The sequence below is a fragment of the Falco peregrinus genome, chromosome 4 (assembly GCF_023634155.1).
Source record: "Falco peregrinus isolate bFalPer1 chromosome 4, bFalPer1.pri, whole genome shotgun sequence".
NCBI lineage: Eukaryota > Metazoa > Chordata > Aves > Falconiformes > Falconidae > Falco > Falco peregrinus.
The window spans coordinates 89,164,075-89,187,320 of record NC_073724.1 but is presented as its reverse complement, the minus strand read 5'-3'; the positions used below and the strand labels follow the sequence as shown (position 1 = coordinate 89,187,320).

The following is a 23,246-nucleotide window of genomic DNA, read 5'->3' as shown; positions in this document are numbered from 1 at the left end:
CCAGTTGTGTGGGTTTGGAATTTCAACACAATTAGCAGAATGCTTGGAGCTGAGACAGTGGGTCGCTGCAGACAAAGCACTGCTAGCAATCAAGAGATTTTCATGAATGTCTAATCATTTTGCTTGACTGTGTCCCCTCTTATGGAGGGAAGTCATTAGAATTAACAACAGGAAAGCAGAGCCAGAAATACCCACAGCCTGCACGCCAGATGAGGAGTAATGATGTTTTGAACTGTCATACTTATCAATTCAGCTAGATTTAACGTATGCATGCTTAGGGCAGAGCTATGCCAGCGATTGTTTTTGTAACATCACAAATTGGAAAGCATGGGGGTTTTTCTTCCATAAAAAGGGAAATTTCTAACAAAAGTTTTGATATCTGAGATTTCTGTAGTGTTCCACCCTGAACAACTTCAGGTTTTTCGTATTGTTATAATGCGGGCATCTGAGTCCCCTCAGTGATAACAGTAGCAAACCCAAAACTGTTGCATACTAAATCAGAATTTAACAGTATGGATCCATTTGAGTACTTGTCCATCATTTTCCATTGTAACTTTCATCATCCTCTTGATCTTAGTGGAGCTGATCCAGCCTGCTGCATACATAGAGTCATCCAGTTCTAAAATTAGTTTTATAGCTTTCTTCTTCCAACTTTACACTCTCAACTAAAGCAAACGCATTTGATCCTTCTGTCATTGACAACAGAGGGAATTTGGAGGTAAACCAACAAAATTCTTGTGTATAAAACTTTGGTAAATGAAAAGAAAGTGAGAGAAGGACATTGATTTTTTCATTTTTATGTACAGAGTAGTGATTCTTCCTTCTTTTAGCATTTTTTAAAAATTACTATTTGTGTTAGATGCCTTTTTTTTTTCTTTTTTTTCTTTCTTTTTGAGTATGTCATTCCAGAACCACCTCTTTATCTCACTGGAGTGGCTATTTGTATTCACAGTAACCTCTGTTCTACAAAGAATGTCTTTTAAAGAATCTTTTATCACAAAGAAACAATTCTGCACAGCAAAAAACCATTGACATTTTCTTTATTTTTAACCCCTTTTCTTAAAATATTCGTCTAAATGCTTAACCATGGGAACGGCAAGGCTTGAATAACACAAAGATATTATGACCTCCGGTCTCCTGAATCTGTCTTCCACCCTCTAATCCATGTTGCAGGACTGGAGCACTGCCTCCTGTGCAAAGACCTTCTGCTTCTCCCGTTGTTTCAGAGGTCATTCTCCCCAGGCTTACTTAGCACCCTACGCTATAGTGTGCAAGCTGAATCTTCAAGGAAAAGGAATGCATCACTACCTGCTTGTTCTAATGGAGAGTGTCTCAAACTGCTGCAAGCACCCCCTGAAGAGCCCCCCAGGGAATCCAATAAGTTGCCTGAACTATCATACATGCCTAGTTTACAGGAAATCCTCCTGGTTTCACAGACTAAAAGTCATTTGTATTACAGGGAAAGCTGGAAAAGCTGACCTAAGACTCAGTGAATCTCACCTGTGGGACCAGCTATTTCTTTAGAATTTAATATTTATTTTATTTTATTTTATTTTCAAAATTCAGCCTTTAAACAGTGATTTTTCTGCAATTTGGATTTTGGAGTTTGAAAGGGACAAGAGGATTGCTGAAGTAAAGCTGGGAGATTGCTAAGAAAAAAATAATAATGATGATTGGCAACTCAGTTAATACATTTGAAAGTCAAGGCGCAGCTACTGAAGCATTAGCTCAAGGGAAAAAGAAAGATACAGCACTGGAGTCTAGAGGATATACAAAAATCTTCAGAATGATCAGGATTTATGGATGCTTCATCTCCCACCTGCTGGCACTGGGAGTAAGGATCTACATGTAAAAGCCTCCAAAGTAATTTTAAGAATTAGTGAAGTGAAGCTGGATGTTGCAGAAAAGAGCTGAAGTTTGGTTTATGCCTAGAAGGCACCTGTAATTTTACTTTAAGGGGAGGTGGGTTAATCTCTTCCTTTTGCAGTTCTCAGTGATGTGCCATTAATTCTAGCAACTCCAACTTCAGGAAGTCTGCAGCTGGCACCATGGAGAAGAAAGAAATGCACAATGCTTGCAGAGGGGTGCAGGAAGGATGGGCGTGTGATTAAGGCTTTTGACTGGGATCCCAGAGCTCTGGGCCAAATCCCAGCTCTGCTACATACCCCCTGCCTGGATTAATCAATGAATTTGTGTTATCTCCGTTCCCTACTGTCAAATGGAGGCAACAGTGCTTCCTTTCATTCAGCCACTGCCTGTTCTGTCCACGTAGATGATAAGCGCCTTGCTGTAGGGCTCTTCCCAGCTCAACAGACTTGCAGTAGCCCCCTTACTGGGCCCCTGGAGCATTTCACCACCATTGTGTTACCTGTGATGAAGTAACTTAATGACATCTCAGGGACTGCATGCAAATCATAACTTGCAAGTTATGTAGTGCAAGCCTGATTTGAACACGTTAAGATTGGCACTGCTTTTGCGAGTCAAGAGAGACATCCTCTACCCAGGATTTTCAAACACACCTAAAGTAGGTGCCAAACTTAAACATCCAAGCTCTTTCTGTCTGGAACAGTAGCCTGGGTGCTTTCCTGAACTGATCTGTCTTCTTTGCAGCATCAGCTAAGTCACTTGCCATAGAAGACAGGCTGAATAGTGGGCAGGCCATCTCACAGAAGAGCGTAAGTCCTTGTGAAAGTCAGTATTTGAAAATTTCACCCTGATGCACACAGCATAAAACAGGCTTTGTGATATTGTTCATAAGTCTATCTTGAAAGTTGCAAGCCTGGCAAGTCTTCAAGGAAAGCCTGAAAAAACACTGAAGTGATCTGTGTGATGCTTATTCATCTTTTCTCTGCAATTCAATCCTCTTTTTGCTTTCTCTAAGGCTTGTGTGAATGCAGAGATGCATACGTGGAATGAAAACTGTGTTTTATAGCTGGATTAAACTGGTAGGAAAGCTTTATATAGCTTATTGAAACTTTGAATAGAAATTGCTGAGCCCCAGCTGTGTGGAGCTGAGCTTTGCTCTTCCTTTTCTTCCAACTGGAATAGGGTCACAGAAGATGTCATGTCAGATCTTCTTCCTCCTGATTCCAGAGATCAGGTATTTCTCCTTTCCTTTCTTGTAAGTCTAAACTTATGGGGTTTATAGGAGATTTTGTTTTAAACAAAAGTCTGATTTATTTTTCTGCATTACTTCTCCATCCCATAGCTTTTTCGCATCACATTTTGTGAAAGTGATACTGGTATTTAACAAGCCCATAATTTGCCCATTTTCCTTTTAAACACTTGTTGATAAAGATAATGTAAAATAACAAAATGTGTTTACTTTAGAAATTAATGGGCTAGCGTTGCTTTTTTCCTCAAATAAATCAATACCATTTCAAAACCGTCAGCAGCTGGTGTCATAATCACCCCTGCAGTAATGAACATATAAAGGCACATGAAGAGGAAAATAAACCCTGTTAATAGAAGCTACTAACCAGGTTTTATAAGCAATCTCATGAAAAAAAATGTATTTAAAAACTGAAGCTCTGAATTGTCACCACACTGACATGATCCTCTCTCGGGCCAGAGAAGACAGCTGAACAACCCTTTTGAGCTCTGCCAGTGGAGTAACCTCCCTTTGAATGGAAATGCTCCGGACACAACAGACAATCAGCTTTGCTCCCTGGGACCATCAGAGATGATCACTAGAAAGCAGCACAAGATGTTTACTCCCTCTATGCAGGGAAAAGTCTGCTCTAGTGTCTTTCACAGCGTGCCAGTTCAGAACTGTTATCATCAGGCAGAATCCAATTTTGTGCCTTAAAATGCATTCCATTTTCCCCATAGGTTTTACAAAAATAGGCTGATATTCAGGAAGCATGTAGGCAGGGGCCTAATTTTATGCCACTGGGTTTAAGTCTGTTTGGCTCTAATTGTGATTCTCGTGCAGCTGAATTTAGCAGAAATGCCTTGATGAATCAGGCTGAAGGTAGCTGTCAGGCCTGTCTTCCTGAGGAATAAAGTCCGGTCCCAGGTACTGGGCCAATTCCTCTGGATCATACGCACACATCGGCTTTGGGATGAAGGTCTGTGCTTGTCCTGTGGACATGGCAGTGAAGGGGTTAACTAAATTCTCAATTTTCAGAGGAAACAAACACTTCAAAGTAATTTTCCTAATATGGGGTTTAGGAGGATGTCCCGTTTACTACAGAACAAGTCTGTTGTGCTTTGATGCTTTTCAACTGCCAGAAATACTATTATCTAGATTACATTTTATCACGTTTTCTGGGTATTTCATACTGATAAGGTTTTATGCAGGATCATTACATATGAGAATAGATTTAATCCTGTTTTTAGTAAGCTTTAAGGACACTGAGGGATTATTTATGTAATAAGATGCAAAGTTGCTATGGAAAATGCTATAGCAACCTAACATCTTCACAAAACCAAGCAGCCACTTGTGACAGCAATCTAAATTTACATTTATTTTAGTGTCATTTTATTGACATTCTTAGTATCTCATTCTGACAGCATGTTAAAATATGTTTTGCGTTCATGCTAGAACAAAATTAACAGCATGTTGTTGGAATGAAGATGATGCTTATAATTTTTGGAGATAATTTTAGCATATGGCGTTTTGTGTAAATAGCATTAAAATACTAGTGAAAAGAAGTTTGGGTGCATCTCCTCTATTTGTAATAGAGTGAACAATACACATTGAAAGTGATATTTTACAAGTCAGTGAAAGCTAAACTGTTTTTATTTGCTTTATATCTGAATGAAAATATTTTTAAGAATGAAATGATTTTGTTATTAGAATTTATTTCGAATCCTGTATCTTTTATTATAACTTTCCCAGTTTAGGATACAGGCTATAATTTTTCATTAGGTTTCATAAAGCAAGGCATCATTTCTGAATGTGTAAACTTGCAGTTTGATGGGGAATCAGCCTATTTAAATGGGACTTTTCTAAAACACAGGATAGCACTACACATTGCCCCTTAGGAGGTTAAATAAAAAGGGAAAGAAAAACCAAACAAAGTGACAAAACAGTCTGAACTCTGTCCTGTGCTCATTGCAGTTAATAATGAAATTCGCATTGACTTCTATGGGAGCAGAGGCAAGCTCTGTATATTGATTTTCTCCATCCCCCTCCATTAAGAATCCTGAAGTGCAGCTGTAACATTGTTGAAGTGGGATGTTGGCAGCAAAATCAATAAAAGACAATATTAGAACATATGCTGTTTTCAGCTTCCTCACAATCTGATATAGCTGGTATTAGCATTCTTCTCCAAATGACACTTCATGCTTTCTGTAAAGTGACCTTCCTTATAGTGCCCTCTCCAATATAAAGCCTTTGTGCTCTTATTCTTATATTTAGCCTTCAAGAGAATGAGCCCTATTTATTACAGTGAAGACAGTTGATTCTGAGCAGAGCATGAAGAACGGATTCCTTCAAGAGTGGCTTCAGCCTAAACCCTATTTCTGATCTCCAATGAAAGATCATTTCTATTATTGTTTAAACTAAGCTCTTGGGTTTAGGTTTTCTTAATTATGCTGCCCTTCATGCCCTGTTGTTTTTAGAAACCCTTTTCACCCCAGCATCTTAGAGAAGCTTGCAGATACTGCTTGAGGTGGAGATTGAGGTACCTGCTTATTCATGGTTAAATCCAAGAAACATCAGCCATTACCAAGGTGTCAGAGGAGATAATGATCAGAAAGTGGAGTCTTTTACAATGCCAGTACAAGCTTCTAAACTCATAATTGCAGGTTTGAGGAGCATCCTTATGTCATGAGACATGGAAGGCTGGCTGAAGTTTCCAAAGCATTTAAAGCTTTCTTTTCAAAGCATGCAGCTTCTTATTCCTTGTGTGTCCAGCTGTCTGGCAGTCTGTGTTGAGGTTGCCTGCCAGGAGCTAAAAACAGGCCCAACAGAGCTCATCATTGAAGCTGGATGACCACAGAAGCTCTCAAAACTACTGCTAGTTAGTGATGCTGGTTTACTTTGGTGAATGAATCCTAGATTCTGAGGATAATAATAATACAACCATCAATCAGAAAAAGAAGGGGTGACAAAGGAAAATAATTAGGCTGTAGCTTCAATTGTGCATTCTGAGGAATTTCATAATGTCCTACTCTTTGGTTTTGGCTTAAAGACCATGTAAAGTTTATAAGCTTCTTTCTAACGACACATACCCGTAGTATAGCAATATATTGTATGATTTGGTTCATAAAGTTGAAAGCCAAGTGGATTCAAAGCGGCTTGGAGGTGAGTGATCTTCTTTTAGAATCTTTTAGATTCATGGCAGAGAGAAGAGAAAACAAAGAACAGTCCTCTAGGGTATGAAATGAGGGACTGAAGAACTAGATATCATACCAAGACCATACCATTTTATTCCACTTCTCCACTAATTCCAGCATGTGACTCCTTGAACACCAGCATACAGAACTATAAAGGACGTAAATTTGTTTTTCTGTGTTAAAGGAAAGGTGGTTTGGTTTGGTTTGGTTTGTTGGTTTTGTTTTAATTAGGAATTCTAACTGGCTCTTTTTTTTTTTTTTTTTTTGCCTTTCAATGGGCAAAATAATTTGCAACTTTTTTGTTTATTTATTCAGCCCTCCACATATTTGATGCATTGCAAGTTTCACCAGGTGCAAGAGCTGTGCCAAGCATTTCTTCAAAGCACTTTTATGCACTGATTGCTGAACTGCTTCTACAACTGCCAAATGCCCACCTCACACGTCAACCAGGGATCTCTCTGAAGAGATTTGGGTGGTTGCTGGTCCGCCACACACCAGTTTCTTCATTGCTTCTTTGTCACGTGTCAGATAGAGACTGTCTTCCCTCTTAAATTTGTCTGAGCTCTGGAGACAAGTGAGCACTTTTAACAGTCAAGGAAGAACATAATAAAAAGCAATAGCTCTCCCCATGTTGTTCTATTATCAGATAGTCATCTGCCTCATCATGTTTTGTTGATAGGTTTTGAGATGCCTGTGCTGTTAGACCTTGATCCCACAAGCTATTTTCTGCTGCTCAGAGTATTTGCACTCACCTTCTACTCAACACCCACAGATATAAAGTCCTAAGCAGTGGCTTACGCAAAAAGTCTGTACAAGGAGTATTTTACAGTTACTTCTTCAAAGCTACACACTTTTTGCAAATTTCAAAAAAAATGTCTGTTTCTGAAAGGACTGGAAGCTCTGTAGAACCCTGTCATCTACAAGTTTGCAACACATTTTATTTTTCTAGCTGAGAAAAAACCTACTAAACATGTTAAATCATGGAGAAGCACAGTGGCCACTATTTGTAGATACTAAGTGTGCTGGAGGCAGGATAGAGGGGAGAAAAGAGGGTTTTGGCTTGCAGATACAGCTCTTCTGGACACCCTTCCATTCACATAAGGGATAAATGGCTCAAGAAATGCTGTCTCTGAATGTGAGAGTCAAGAAATTACAAGTTTTATCTGATCATTTGCTTATGCCTTCTAAAGGGGTAGAAACATATTCCCATATTTAAGGTTATTTTTTTCTAAGGCCAAAATAACTGAACAAGTATTTCAGTATTACGCACAATTTCAAAAGAAAAATTAGTTCAGCCCTCCAATCCAATACAAGGTCAGAGATAGCCAGAGAAATTCTCTCCTGCAATTTAAGGTGCAATAGAATTTTGTACAGAAGTGGTTTATCCTCACATTTATAGAAAGCACTTTATGATTATGAAAAAAAATTGCCTCATATAAATCAGGACAAATCAAACCACCACAGTCACTTAAAACACACAGATCAGCCCTTTCTTCCTTAATGAATTGACAAATTGAGGGATTCACGTGCAAACTGTCAAGCTTGTTTTCAAGTAGCAATGACAGTTTCTTCATCTTTGTAAAACTTACAGATTATTTTTTTCCAAGTTGTCACAGTGGTGCTGGGCCTGAATGCAATTCCTAGTTCAAATGCCAACAGCAGCAATGCAGCCATGTGTCTTGCAAATACCAGTCTTTATTGTTTAAGTGTGAATAAAAATACAGCAATTACTTTGACTTCTAAGAAGTAACCATCAGTAACCCACCTACACAGAGGTTTACCTATATACAACATTTGAATATCCTACGTAATTTATCACATGTACACAACTACATGCAATCCATTTTTGAAATATATATAAGATTAACCTAACATACATGAAACACTGAGCATCCATCAGCATCTCTTGGGCTATGCGTGTTCAGATGTCTGCACCATTAATACAAGCAGTTTTTCTATTACAGATGTGGGAGAGGGTCATCAATGCCACTTGGCATCTCCCCAGTAACCAGCGCTTTTCTTACTGGAGTGAACATACTCCTTCACCCTCAAGACTAAAATCTCCTCTGTTCTTTTTTAGTGTTACAGGAATACAGCCATTTTTAAAATATCATTGATTAGAGAAAAAAGTCTTCTTTGCTGGCATCTTTAAAGCAGTCTCTGTAAGTGTTGTAACAGTTCTGTGTCTCAATTAGGAAGAAAAGAAGAACCTCTAAAAGAGATTCAGTACTTGATTAATTATATTTAATTGAGACAACACTTATTGGTAAACATAAGGTATCTGAAAAATTCACCTAATCACAAACCAAATACTGTAATAAGCAGTGAGAAGGAGTGATTTATACTGAATTTTGAAAATATTTGAGAACTGCTACTATTTTTGATGGGAATTATACCCCTGTGTTTTCTTATGGTGGCTTGCTTCTTATGCCCCTAGTTAAGAGGAGAACCAAGCAAGAAAGGCAAGACAACAACCAACCCAACTAACAGTCCACTCATCGCAGTTGTCTGTGCAGAGCCAACTCTTCCCTCTCCTGTTGCCCCTTATGCATTTGCCAGTTCAGTTGGGCTTGGTACATATCATGGGTGGCTGTAGAAGAAATGCAACCCAAAAAGGAGAGGAAAAAAGGGCCCTTTGCTTTAAAGAGGTGACCTGGAGAAACTGATCTCAGTGGGGCAGATTAACTAGCAACTGTCAAAATATCATTTATGAGCTATGTAGATTCCTGTTCTCCAAAGAGATGCTGTCAAGTAAAATAGACCTAAAATGTGACAGGCTTTGATATTGTAACAAGGTGGTCTCTTCCAAATTCCAAATATGCATTTCAGTAATGTGATGTGACATCTTTGTAGGAAAAGTCCAAAACACTTAATGCTGCAATTTACCTGGGACAGAACTGGGTAAGTGGGGACTGAATTGTGTACTGCAAAACAAGTATGGGTGAGGGAAGAGAGAAACATCTGGAAATGTCAGACAAGTGGGAATTGCAAATCAGCAAAGAGATGGACTCATGCATTGGAAGCTGAAGGAAGAAGTGAACTGAACAGAACCAGGACAGAGGTAAAAGAGGAAGGTACAAAGACAGGGGTGGAAAGGTTGGCTTAAAGTGGGAGATTAGCTTTCTGCCTTTTGAACCTTTTAGAGAAAGCCGGTTCATTGTTCAAGTGGGTTTTCTGCAGCCATGAGGTCTAGATCAGTGAACCCAAACTGAGCTCCTGAGGTAATGATCACTTGTAAGACTGTAGTAAGTAATCCGCATCTTATTGCTAGGACTGGAAAAGTCAGTGAGATTAAATTGCCTTGTTAGCATTTTTAATTAAAAGTCAGAGTTTGTGAGAGCATGGTGAAATACAGAGAGCCGGTACTGATCCACAGTCTAGAAAGTTTGGAAGCCACTAGTCCAGAAACTTAAAGCTGAGGTTTTCAGTTAATGATCTCCCCAGGGCTTTAAATAAAATGTCAGATATCGTGAGACTCATCATAACACCACAGGAGTTGGCAGCACGGCTCTCTGGGGCATTCGTCCATCGCAAAGCCAGCATTTGTGTGCTACTTTTTGTTATTAGGCCCAGCTGCACTGTAATCTGCCCTCTCTTTCCCTACAATCTCTGCTATTTGCAAAGAGATATGCTTCATTACACAAGAAATAATAAGCCTTCATAAATTACTGGTGAGCCGCATGTGTAGTAAACCTAGAAAGAACTGTGCCATTGCTGAAGTCTGCTAAGCAGGAAGAAGTTTTGTAAACTGAGAAAAAATCTCTTCAGAGAAATCCTTTGGTTTCATAAATGTTACATTTGTCTGTACTGGACGGGATAGATAAAATTGCAGTTAAATGATGTTACGAGTTGTCTTTTTTCTTTCTTTTTCTTTTTTTTCGTTTTTGGCAGCTTCCTTCCTTTTACTAATTGTTCACCACCAAGTTTTATGTGAATAAGAAGTCTGAAAATAATCCTCATGAGTATTCAATTTGAACATCTGGTATCATCATGAATGTAACTTGTATAATGAGCTTCTCTGCATTGAACATAGGCTGCATGGTGAGGAAAGGACTTTCAAGCAACTGCACCTGAATAAAGCGAGTTTTGTAAAAGAGTAAATCTCTCTCCCAGTGTGCAGGCCCTAACTCCCACTAACATTAATGACAATAACCCCTTCTCATATAGGATGATTAGTGCCCTTAGAGTTTAGATTTGCAGATACTGAGACTCTCAAACGAAGTGTGCCTAACATTCAAAAAAATGTGGAAATTGCTTCAGTTTGGTTACGTTATATCTGAAGGGGGAAAGAAAAATCTGTTTGTGGCTAGGTTAGCTTGTAATTGCTCCAAATTATTTACTTTCATACCATTCTAATTCTGTTTTCAGAGTTCACTCAGGCTAGTTAGCTAGCTACTTTCAAAGCTTTAACCAAAGCATTTTTTAAAGAAAAGCCAAGTGACATAGCCTGTTCTTGTGGAAACATGGGAGAGCAATGGAAGAGGCATTTATTAAAGAATGCAGTATAAGAATAATGTTGCTTTATCTGCTAACATCCGAGCACTATTTGTGATGGTGATCAGCCGATCTAGTAGCTGTCCATACAGAAAAGAAAGTGTCCTCTAGAAACTCGAGGCAATGGATCAAAACCACTTTAGATATTGGAGGATTCAGGAGCCTGACGTTGTTAAGTGGGCTGAGAAGATACCTCAAAGCGACCTAGGTCTTACCTTAGTCTTGCTCTTCCAGAAAGCTTCTTGGAGATACCATCAAAAAGTTGCTTTGCCAAGTGCCTTTGAATGCACACAGAGCATGTGTAACTAAAACTTGTTCTTGGAGCTCAGTTCTTATGGCAGAGTTTACAAAAGCAAGGTGTGAATCAAGTGGATCTGTACCCAGGCAGTTACAGATAATAACAGCCTCAACTCATTCTGCCAGGAGCTGACAACTAGTGGAAAGTACAGAGAGGGTCAGCTTTGACAGTTCAAGGTGGAGACATAGGTTAACACTTCTCCAGTTGCTCAGTCTGTGCTCCCACCTCAAAGGCCATCCAGCTTTCCATCTGCAATAAGGGCTGTGCCTTCCTTCCCATCACCTCACAGACCTCCTGCAAACCCAGCGTCCCCACCCACCTCAAGGTGTGGGTCACTCTCTTTCATCACCTCACACACCTCCTGCCACTGAGTGACCTTGATGGGATCCTCAGACTGTAGCATAAAATTTAATCTCCTGTGGGCTGGAGCCCTAAGTGGAGCCTTACGCGGTAAAAATGCATGAGGCTCCAGTGGTCCCATCTAGTCTCTGAAAGTTTTTTCCTTCAATGCAGACCCAATCTCCGCACCACCCTTTCCTGACACATGCCAGCATGCACACACCAGTGTATCTTCTCACAGTTTCACATTCAACATGAAACTGGACCCATTACTCACTTTTGAACTCTTCCTCCTTACATTCAGTAACTGTTAAAAATGCCACCGCCTTTCTCATGCCACCACCAGGAGTCCTACCATGCTTCCTTTTCTCTTCCTTCACATATTGAACTCGGGTCCAAAATTTTCTTTTTTTCCACCTAGCTCTTCCCAGAAGCTGTCCTCTGCCTTTATTCTGTTAAAATTCATGCCCAAACCTTGTGACCTCATGTTTGACTTCCGGGAGTTTGAAGACTTTTCTTTGGCCCTCACTTGAGCCCTTTCTCCAGATAACACATACCATCTTCTAAAACCATCCATGCTATACTTCTGCTAAGACCACCTTGTTATGAATGAGGAATGCCATTATTGTGTAACTTACCCCATTTTCTGCAGCATCAAGACATAGCTTATGCCCTCCCAGATCCTCCAGAAACATTTTTCCTTGCTGATTTTCCCCTAGTTGTACTGCTTCATAGTTTACCTATTTGAAAAACAAGAAAGCTAGCTAGAGGCCAGGGATAACTTTTATTGTTTTTATTTATAGCTGTGGACTTTGTGTCCTTATTTCTGTCCTCTCACATTTGTTCAGTCCCTCAAGCTGAAAAGTCTTTGAAGAAATAGCTGTGTCTTGCAGGATGGTGGGGTTTCTTTTGACATAGTAAATGCTCTGCAACGGGAGTGATGCGAAAAATTACCATAAAAGCCATCATTTTGACAGGTCTTGATGCTTTTGTTGCTGTTAACAAAAGAAGCATTATATAATTTAAAACCTTATTTTGAAGTCAGGAAATTAGGTTAATGACATTAGTAGAACTCAGATCGCAGAAAGGTTTGGGAAAATATGCTCTTCATCTGTTTTCATCCACATCACTGTATCAATACATTTGCTAAGTTCCAAAAACCTGAGAAATTCTGCTGAAGAGGTTAAACCAAAAGTCTGAAGATAGATAAGCACAGAAGTTTACAGTATTATGATATATTTATGTAGAAGTATAGAATAATCTGTAGAAAAAAATCTATAGAAAAGTTCTGCTGGGAGGACCTAAGGGAAGTCTGTGCTCTTGAATTTACAGAGGGTTTCTGTTATTATTGTTAGCGTTTGCTCATTTGTTTTTCAGATCTTAATTTAAGATTGTCTGAGACTCGAGATAACCTACTGCCTATGCAATTCAACTTAAGAGTGTCCCCAGTATGCAAATTAGTGGTCTACCGCTAATGTTAATTGTAATGTTATTAGGACATCATCTAATGAGAAATACGTAGTGCGGGTGGCATTAGTAGAAGCTGTAGAAAATTCTGAATTCTCCCTAATTTCCTCAATAAATAGATACATTGAGAGAGGTGGGTTGCTCACTCTATTTCCTGGCCACTATGACATGATGTGAGCCACAAAATACTACTGTTACCCTATACACCTGTGAAGACTTCCTGTACATTGTCTCCAGTGGACATTATGATGTATTAGGTGATGTAGTCACGGAGTGCCATGACACAAATGTAGTCACAGAGTACCAGCTAAAAGTAAAAGGTACAGATCAGTACTACTCATAAAGAAAGCACGCTCCTAACTCTCCGAGATAGATGCCCTAGAAAATTAAAGTTAATAATTTGTCTCTTCTGAGACATGAGTCAATGAGTATGTCCTTAGACTTCAGTGGATTTCTGATCAGCCAGTCACTTCTTGTTTTTAAAAAAGTGTCTTTTTGATTTGGGTCTAGCCTGGGTCCGCTACGCGGAGTCTTATCTTGCTACTGAGGCTGTTGCCAAACTGTATATAACACTTCTGCCTCAGCACAAGGAAATCAAGTAACCTCTTAGATGTCCTCAAAATATCAATGTGGAGGTTTCCCCCACTAACATATGTCTAATCTTCCTCCTGCTGCTTTTCTGAGACTGGCAGGTATCATTTTGCATCCCTCAGTGAAAATTCTGTAAAGCATATATTGAGCTGGTTTCCAGCTGTGTTTGTTTAGGTAGGAATATTTCCTTCTGCTTGCAGCATGGGCAGCTATTCGGGATTCCTGTCAGTTTTCTTTTGATATAGCTTCCTTGTATGTAGCTCTTCTGTAAATGCTTTCAGCATTTGTTGTCTTTTCATGCTAAAATGCTTTTTAGCATGTCTCGGAGAGGGATTTTGTAGGTGCGTATAACTACCAAACTTAAAATGGCTTGAGAAGTAGCATTGAGATGAGCTGAATAAACTTTTATTTTTCAACTAAAACTACATTCACCAGCTTTGCCAGTGAAGTCATAGCAAAAATTTCTGCAAAAATTTGGAAATTAGTTACTTTTTAAAATAGATTCCCTTTTCCCCCAAATTCTAAACTGATTTTAGTTTAGTATTCAATGAAGTGCCTTTCTTTAAATAATATGTAATAAATTACATATTATTATATATATTTATTATAAATGAAATTTAATTTAAAAATAAATTATAATTAGTTTATATAGAATAGATATTTTGTTTGGAATAAAAAGAGACATTGGTCTGAATCCAGAATTATTTTTAGTACACTAAAGCATAAAAATATATCAAAATTATAGTAATGTTAAGTCAACAACAAAGGATATTTCCGATTTTGTTTAAAACGGTTACCCAGTGTGAATGAGCTGGAGCCCCTGGCATCCACCACATTTCTGGTTTTGACTTACTCTCCTTTTCTGCTAACCCATCTGTCTGCACATTAGGAAACGCCTGTTTGTAGCTTTAAATTAAATAACAATGGAAGAACATGTATTTAATGTCATATCATTTGTGGACTCTTATCTATAATGAATTAATTTAAAAGCTTGTGACAATTTAATATTCTGTTACAGTAGTGCTATATGTGTTGCATCCTCCTTATTTAAGGACATATTTCTATCCTTGGACTCTGGCTTTAATTGCTTACTATGAATGGCTAGGAGGATCACCAGAGTGTATAACAGTGTTGATAAGAAATTGTACACTTCTGAGAATGCTGCCTAATATCACAAACTTATCTCTGCTGTATTCTTATTCTCTCATTTTAGGTTTGGGATATTTCTATTTTGTCTTAAAATAGGTTGTAACCCCTTCCAAACATAGCCTTTGTCTTCTAGTGTCTGCAATCTGGAAGAACAGGGCACCTGTCCTTGGATGGGACTTTTTGGTAGTAGTGCAATGTAATCACTGTCATGCAGGTTTTAATATGGTATACCAAATATAATTTTAAAATAATGTCATTCAGAGGTGCAACTCTAACTTTTTTAGCAGTAAAAGAGCTATATTCCATTTCTATTGGAAAAATGGGCAGTTACCCTCTCTGCCTATATATAGTGTGATGTGTTCCATTTGGATGAGTTATTATTTAAACCCTAATAGGTTCATCGCCTACAGGTTACTTACTTTTACAATATGTTATAGCCCTTTCCATTTCCCCTAATTTGCTGCCCTGTAGCAGACTTCTCATGCTGTCCCCAGCCCACTCAACAGCCTGAACTCACCCAGAAAGACAAAAAGGAGAATGTGTTCTCCAAGCAGGCTGTAGTGTGACCTGGAAAATACACAACAGCAGCCTTTCCAGGTAGGGCAGCCTGAACCTCAGCTGTATCTGGGTCCTAATCCACATTTCAGTGGGGATGGTCATTAACAAGTACATCAGCCTTACACCCTCCACTTATGCAGTAGCTCTCAAAAGCTTTTTAAGAGCTGGGTTAGGTGATAGACAGGAGATTAATTACTGCTCCCAAGCAAGTAACGTAAAACTGGAGTATGCCCATGATGGTTTCCTTCCATGCTCTCAGAGAGCAGAAGGATAGGCAGTTTCTAGCTAGAATTGAGTATTACATTAAAAAATAATAATAATAATTATACTGTGGGAGAGTCTAACTGGTAGGAGTAAGAGCATACAAATAGCACAGAGACTTTTTACCAAGGCCTGTAGTGACAGGACAAGGGGCAATAGTTTTAAACTGAAAGAGGGTAGCTTTAGAGTCAACATAAGGAAGACTTTTTTATGATGAGAGTGGCGAGACACTGGCACAGGATGGCCAGAGAAGTTGTGGATGCCCCATCATTGGAAGTGTTCAAGGCCAGGTTGGATGCGGCTTTGAACAACCTGATCTGGTGAAAGATGTACCTGCCCATGGCAGGGGGTTTAGACTAGATGATCTTTAGAAGCCCTACCCAACCAAAACTATTTAATTTTGACTTGAGTATTTGTTAGACTGAAGTTTTTATTTGCTTGGCCTCTTTTTTTCTTTTTTTTTTCTTTTCTTTCTTTTTTTATTATAGCTTGTTGGCTCTTACCAAAGAAAAAAAAAAAAAGATTTCATCCTCTTATTTGCCCATTGGACTCATCATTGCAACTCCTTGAGGGTAAATTTTGTCATGGAAGGATGATTACATGCTTTTCAGAACAGTTTAATTTGATGTAACAATACTGTAACTGTTGCTAAATCTTCCAGAGAGATTCTGTATAATATCCAAATTAAGCGCAATAACCAATCCGTGTCTGTATTTGTGTAGCAGCTAACTTTTTTTTAGATAATGCATTTGTACTATTTTAAAACTAGTTACAATTATCTGAGAAAAAAAAGGTGAATTTGTCCTACCAAAGACAAAACATTTTTATTGGTGATGAAATATTGTGACATTCTATCTAAGTGCTGATATAATTTCACAACTGTGTTGAATCATGTTATCATGGAGAACAGGGGACTCTTTTTCTGTGGAAGGTCTAGTCAAGGGAGGCCTAACTTTAAATGGAGTTAATATACGATTTCCTATAATTTGGAGTTTAACCATATTGCTATTGTAGGTGGGCAAGAAAGAATGCTGTGATACCAAGCCTGAAATCATTTAATCAGGAATGTAAATCAGTTATGTGCTTCAGTTACCAAATGTTGATAGAATTGGCTATGGTAGATTGTTGTTTTTTAATTACAGCTGCTCTGTAATGTTGTTGTGTTACCAGGTTCCAAGAAGGAAAACAGTATAGTATGGCAGTTTGCTATGCCATATGACCACTGCTACTGCCAAGTATAAATACTACCAGGAGTAGGTTCTCCTATAGAATAATAAGCACATCCCTAAATTAATGAATGCCACACTTCCCTATATGTATTTATGTTTGGATAATTTATTTAAATAATGTTCCTAGTACATGCTTTATAGCCTTCTGCCTTTTGCTACACAAATTTTAGCTTATATTGCAGACTGTGCAAGTCATTTGGCAAATGTAATTTCCATCCCTGCATACTAATCGATTTCTTCACAAACACCTGCTATCAGTTATGGTAATAAAAATGCCATTCTAAATTGAAAAGGGGCCAAATGGAGCTTCCTAAGGAAATGACTTAAGTGTCTTTCAATGCCTTTAATGTAGTAATGTTCTTGTAGTGCCAACACTTTTTTTGAGCATTTGCATTTTACATAATTTTACTCTATTACATCATTTTCCTGTCTAAATGGTTCCTCATAACCATTGCTACATACTAGTTCATAGCGAGATTGGAGAGGAATTTCTGTGTTTCCTCTCTCATGGGACTAAATCCAGCAACTTTACATAGTCAAAATTCCTTAGAACAGATCCGATTGGAAGATCTGGCCACTGCACTAGTGTAAATACTAAACGTCTGTATCAGTTCCTATAACATCACTGGGAAAAATGTTGTAAAGTTGGTTGTTGCTTTGCCTTTGGACTGCATGCCAGGATCTTCCTAAAATATAAACCTAAATTTAGCAGCCAGATTGCAAGTAGCGTTTGAATTACCCAGGGTCGCTTTATGGCTCCTTCCATCCCAGGAAATAACTTCCCAGCAATAGTCTTTGCCAGAACCTAATCATTTTCAGCTCTGCTGGCTCTTGTCTCAGCTCCGAAATGTCTCACTGGCTTTCAGCTGTATTGTCATCTCCCCTGACAATGTCCTCTGCATTATTTGTAAGGAAACAATCCATTTTACTGATTTCTTCACATTTTCATTTTCTCTTAGCTCTAGCTGTCCAAGCGTATGCGCTAAAGGAAGAGAACGATAGTCTTCGATGGCAGCTGGATGCTTATAGGAATGAAGTGGAGCTTCTGAAACAGGAGAAAGGACAGCTCTTTCGAACAGAAGAAAGCCTTACAAAGGACCAGCAGCTGCAATTCCTACAGCAGACAATGCAAGGCATGCAGCAGGTATTGCTAAGGAAGAAAAAACAGGTCTTTTTTAGAGAAGTGGTACCATGGGGCTGTACAGTACTCAAGACTATTAGTCATGAAGTTCCTGATTTCTTTTCAGAGTCAAAATCTTACAGATTTTAGATGGGCGAAAGGGGAGGAGGCATTTGGGATATATTTAGGGATGTTCATTTTAGGAATTCATAAAACCTAAACCCACTGATCACTCAAGAAAATTCCTATGCATGTTCTAGTTGGGAGCAAATTATTTCGGTACATCCTCTGTTGCTTTCCTCAGTTAATCCAGTTGGCCCTAACTGCACAAAAGTTCAAGAAAGTTTGTCCAGTGTAGCATAGACAATATACAACACTACAGGCTTGGGGCAGAGTGGCTGGAAAGCTGCCCAGTTGGAAAAGGACCTGGGGGTGAGGGTCAACAGCTGGCTGAATGTAAGCCAGCAGTGTGGCCAGAAGGGCCAGTAGCATCCTGGCTTGTATCAGGAACAGTGTGGCCAGCAGGACAAGGGCAGTGATTGTCCCCCTGTTCTCAGCACCGGTGAGGCTGCACCTTGAATGCTTTGTTCAGTTTTGGCCCACTCACTTCAAGAGGGACATTGAGGTGCTGGAGCGTGTCCAGAGATGGGTAATGGAGCTGGCGAAGGGTCTGGAGCACAAGTCTGGTGAGGAGCGGCTGAGGGAACTGGGGCTGTTCAGCCTGGAGAGGAGGAGGCTCAAGGGGGGGACTCTCTACAACTACTTGAAAGGAGGCTGTAGGCAGGTGGGGGTCGGTCTCTTCTCCCAGGTAAGAAGTGACGGGAAAAGAGGAAACAGCCTCAAGTTGCACCAGGTGAGGTTTAGATTGGGTATTACGAACAATTTTTTCACTGGGAGAGGGGTCAAGCGTTGGAACAGGCTGCTCACGGAGGTGTTGGAATCACCATTCCTGGAGTTATTTAAAAAGCATGTAGATGCAGTGCTTAGGGACATGGTTTAGTGATGGACTTGGCAGTCCTGGGTTAATGGTTGGACTTGATGATCTCAATAATCTTTTCTAGCCTAAATGATTCTATGTTTCTATGGTTCGGTATTCTGTGGCGTCTTCACTTGTAGTCATCTGCACCTTTAGATGCATCTCTGCTTCTCAGCTTTGTCTTTTTTCTGCTCTTGTTTGAGGATGACTGAGACATCTCCAACTTGTCTAGACTGCCCTCCTGCTAACTTGCAAGTAGACAGCAACATCAATGCTGTCTCCTGAGCTTCTATCATTTATTCTGACCCATGGATGTAACCTTTTCATTCAGCCATTTTTTAAAGTGGTTTAGTGCAGTAACAAAGCTTTTTGTCTGACACCAGTCAGCAAGAAACTGCAATATGTCTCTGCAGAGGCAGTCAGTTTATCATAAGCATTCTCTCTTTATTTGTTAATGTGCTCCTGACATTGTGCTGGACAAGTCTTGGCAAGCACATCCAGGCTGCTCCCACTGCTTCATCTGACATAAGCACCCCTCATTCAACTTGCATGTGTATAACATCTTTCCTGCACAGACACTTATATTCAGCTAATACATGACAGAGCACAAGGGCAGTGGCTCACCATGACATTGGGTTGGGCTCCCATCTAAAACGGAGCTTCTCAAGATGTCACTGCAGGGGTTAACTTTGCCTCCTTTGCCTGTGCCCTGAAACAATGTATGCTCCTCGATCACTCCCTGTTATTGGATTCCAGAAGGGAACAAGTTGTATCCATTTCAAGATTGTACTAAGCTGCTTTCTTATAACAAAAAACAGGAGACATTCATTACATACTAGTTTCCTGCTTGGGTTAGGAATTGGTACCCATTGAATCTAACAAGTCTGCAAATCCTGCCTAACACCAAATAACAGAGCACAAGACAAGCCTCCACATGTGTTTATATGTACATAAACCCCTTTAAGCCTGCATAGTTTTACAAAATCAGGGTGATTTATGGTATAGTGGAATAATTCTGAACAAATTTTTTGGAAAATAGAAAACAAGTCTTGATAAAATAAGATTGATAATTCAGCAATAAAACCTTTCCTGAACTTAGGAGCAAGTCATTAGTTAGAAATACTTGAGGATTCAGTATACTTTAGATATGCTTGAGGTCTATTCTTGATCTTATCCTTATAAAAATGGATACTTAAATATCACTGGCTTCATTAAATTTAACTGCATATATAAATATTGTGCTAAATTTCAGCCTGATGCTAATTCTCCATTAAAATTAGTGAAAAGTGGGCACAAAATACTATTAAATCAAAATGTTAGAGCCCTAACGCTCATTTTGCATTAGTATAATTTCCTACCTGGGGTCTGGATGAAGGATAATCAAGTCTGTAGAATATAAATAGATTTCTATTGAACTTCAAGTAAATGTTAATAATGCAAGTCAATAACAGAGAGCAGCTTACTCATCTCTCTGTTCAGCTAGCAATGGACACTGTAGTCCCTATTCCTCGGAGAGTTTCTATGTTCATGACAATTTTGCTGTGAGGTTCTGAATTTTTCTAGTTTGCCATCTCAGGGTCAGACCTACTAACCCCCAGCGGGATATAATTAGAGATGGCCAAAGGAGCTGGAGAAGACACTGCGGATAATCCAGTCTGACAATATGCTGAGGAGGGCAGCAATACAGAAGCACAGGAGGTGGAATTCAGAATATTTGGTGGGAAATTATCAGTCCGTTAAGCAGCTGGACTATGGCTTCAATGATATAGCCATAGTCATGACATCCCATAACCTTTGTGCTTTTCATGCAGTTCATGCATGAATATTTAGAAATAAACCTTTGATTTAGGTAGACTCTGTTTTATCTCAGCTTGGTTTTGTAAATGTTGAGAGATGACAACCTTAGCTGAAATCCATCAGTATAGCAGGTGCTCAGCATCTGTGGAAATCAGTCTCTGTATGAAATATCAGACATATAGCCAGGACCTCAGTAGTAATAATTTAACAAGAAGACCTGTATTCCCTTTTATTCTTTTGTATATATTAAAATTCATTTCAGACAAGGTAAACTGAGTGCCATTGAATTCCTGAACCCTGCATATACGTCAAAATTTAAAAAATGTATTCCTCCTCCTTCTTTCTTCTCCATTCTCCCCCGCTTTTTCATACACGTCTTCTTCTTCCAACTTTGAAAACTAGAGAACAAGTGATTTGAGCTGCAGCCTGAAAAGCAGATCTATCTGAGAAAAAGTGGATGCATTTTCAGAATCAAGACATTTTTTGCTAAACATATTTGGGCCAAAGAATAACAAATAACAAAACATCAGTGTATTTTTAATGCATTTCTATCATCTGGATATTTTTCAGGATTCTTTTCCACATTTTCAGGACTGATGAATATTTATTTTCTCTTCCATCATTCCTACTGAACCAAAGTAGCATGAGCAAAATCACACAGATGTTTCCCTATGAAGTATACCTTATGGGCAGTAGTAACAACCTGCTTATTCCTTATGTTTAAGAAAGAAAACCCTTTAGTCTAATGACATTGAACTTATGGGAGGTTTAGTGAACTTTCTCCATAAAACTGTGTCACAGTTTCATTTCATACCCACTGTGAGATTTCAAACAAATGGAAATAATGTCTTGTATCCATGGTAACAAATGAGATACACTTTACCTGATTTTGAGATGGAAACTGAATTAACTTGTCACTGCTGCATAGGTGGTATTGCCTTCAATTTATTTCTATATGAGAACACACATACCAAGCAGATCACTTTTTGAATGGCTCTGGTTTTCCAGCAGTGTTTGGTATTCTCTAACAAAGTCTGTGATCACAAGGAAGGATGTTTTAGTTATAACAATTTTTACAGTACTTCACAGCACAGCTGTAAGAATTTTTTAAATCTGGTCTCTCGGTCTGAAATGTTTTACCAGATACATGACTTTGGTAATGCAGAAAATATCACTTGGTAGTGTTGCTTAATGCTTACCATTATAAGACTCAGTTTTTAGTGGGTATCTAATATCTCCAAATGTTAACCATTTGGGTTAGCATACTCTATGTGGAGGTGCAAACAGAATCCGTTTGAAAAAAATCTCATGTTTTAATCATTCCAAGAACAAAGCATGAAAACTATGCTTTTCTTCTTTGTTGTCCACCAAAGACAATTCTTGAGGAACTGCACTTTCCATCTTTATGCTTTGAAACAAGGACTCAGAATTTGACAGTGAGTCTCTATTGAATTAATGATGTGGTTTCCATATCCTTTATAAAATCTGTCTGAAACTGATATTGTTAACAAGCCTTTGAAAAATGTCAGCTTGCCATGTAGGAGATGGCACTCATTAGCATATATCCAACTAAATTTGGGATTTTTACTGGTCATCTGGGGTTGTTCATGAACCACCTCTATAGCACAGCCATCAGTGCAATGTTTTAAGCCTCAAGCTAGTCCTAAGTCTACAGAGCACACCTCCTTTAGCATGGCTCTCTAATTGAACAAGTTAGTTCCACCTTTTCATCAGGCTTAATTGGCCAAGGTATGGGGCCATGCTTGCATAGCTGTACTGATTCCTGAACAAGTTCATTTGCCAATAGACTGGTAATTCTGCACAGTGCTCCATTGCATCATGTAAATGTATGATAATGTTCTTTCCTCTCACAACTCCCTGATCGGCTGAATTTAAGCTCCTGCAGGCTAGGGTATCATCCTGAAATCCCCATTTAAATCATGCTTCCACCTACGTTTTCTCCATGAAATGTACATAAGTGCTTACAGTTCTGCTATCGCACATGCTGAGGTGTATCTGGGACATTTAAGAGGCACCTCATTGCCCTCATCCCCTAAGGGGCCTGATTCATTAGCTGAGCTCAGGTTCATACTCCTAACACACAGCGACAGCACTCGCTCCCCTTCGTTAGCAGTGATGCATTAAAGCCTAGCCATGGGGTTATTGCATGAGCAGGGGATGCATGGGGGTACCTCTCCTAAATTAATCCTCAGGGTAGAAAGCAAGAACAATAGGAACATTTGTGGATGGTAGGTGTAGGGCTGACATAGTGTCTGATACACTGCTGCAGGTGCCACCGACTCTGTTAGCTCAAGACATCTCAGAAGGGGACTGAACATATTCTGGCCCTGCTGATGACCCGCCTGGGGTGTCACTCTGATGTAGCATCAATAAAGTCCTCTTTTGTCTTGTCTTCTTTTTTCCCAAAAAAAAATCAGTTTCACTTGAACAGCAATGCAGATTGTGAACCTGAGCACTCAGAAGCCAGGAATTGCCAGAACTGTGTATTTCGCTCCCTTTACCTCACAGACCCTGCCCTGTTTGATGCTGCAGACAGAGTACATGGTTAATCATCACCTGTTCAATACCTTCCTGTCCTTGCTGTTCAATATGCAACTCAAGGTCTTACTGCAAAGGCCACATTGCTCCTAACATTTCCTACATACTAAGGACTAGCTTTTG

The 23,246-nt window shown here is 39.2% G+C and overlaps 1 protein-coding gene across 4 annotated transcripts in view; it reads left to right on the top strand.

The window, feature by feature from the left end:
- Positions 1-23,246, top strand: part of ENOX1 (ecto-NOX disulfide-thiol exchanger 1) — a 369,755-nt gene that overhangs the window by 307,214 nt on the left and 39,295 nt on the right. For all 4 annotated transcript variants that reach the window (XM_055803033.1, XM_055803035.1, XM_055803032.1 and 1 more), the window contains one exon: positions 17,631-17,815. In XM_055803033.1, coding sequence (XP_055659008.1) covers positions 17,631-17,815 — 185 coding nt within the window. The remainder of the gene's footprint in view (positions 1-17,630; positions 17,816-23,246) is intronic.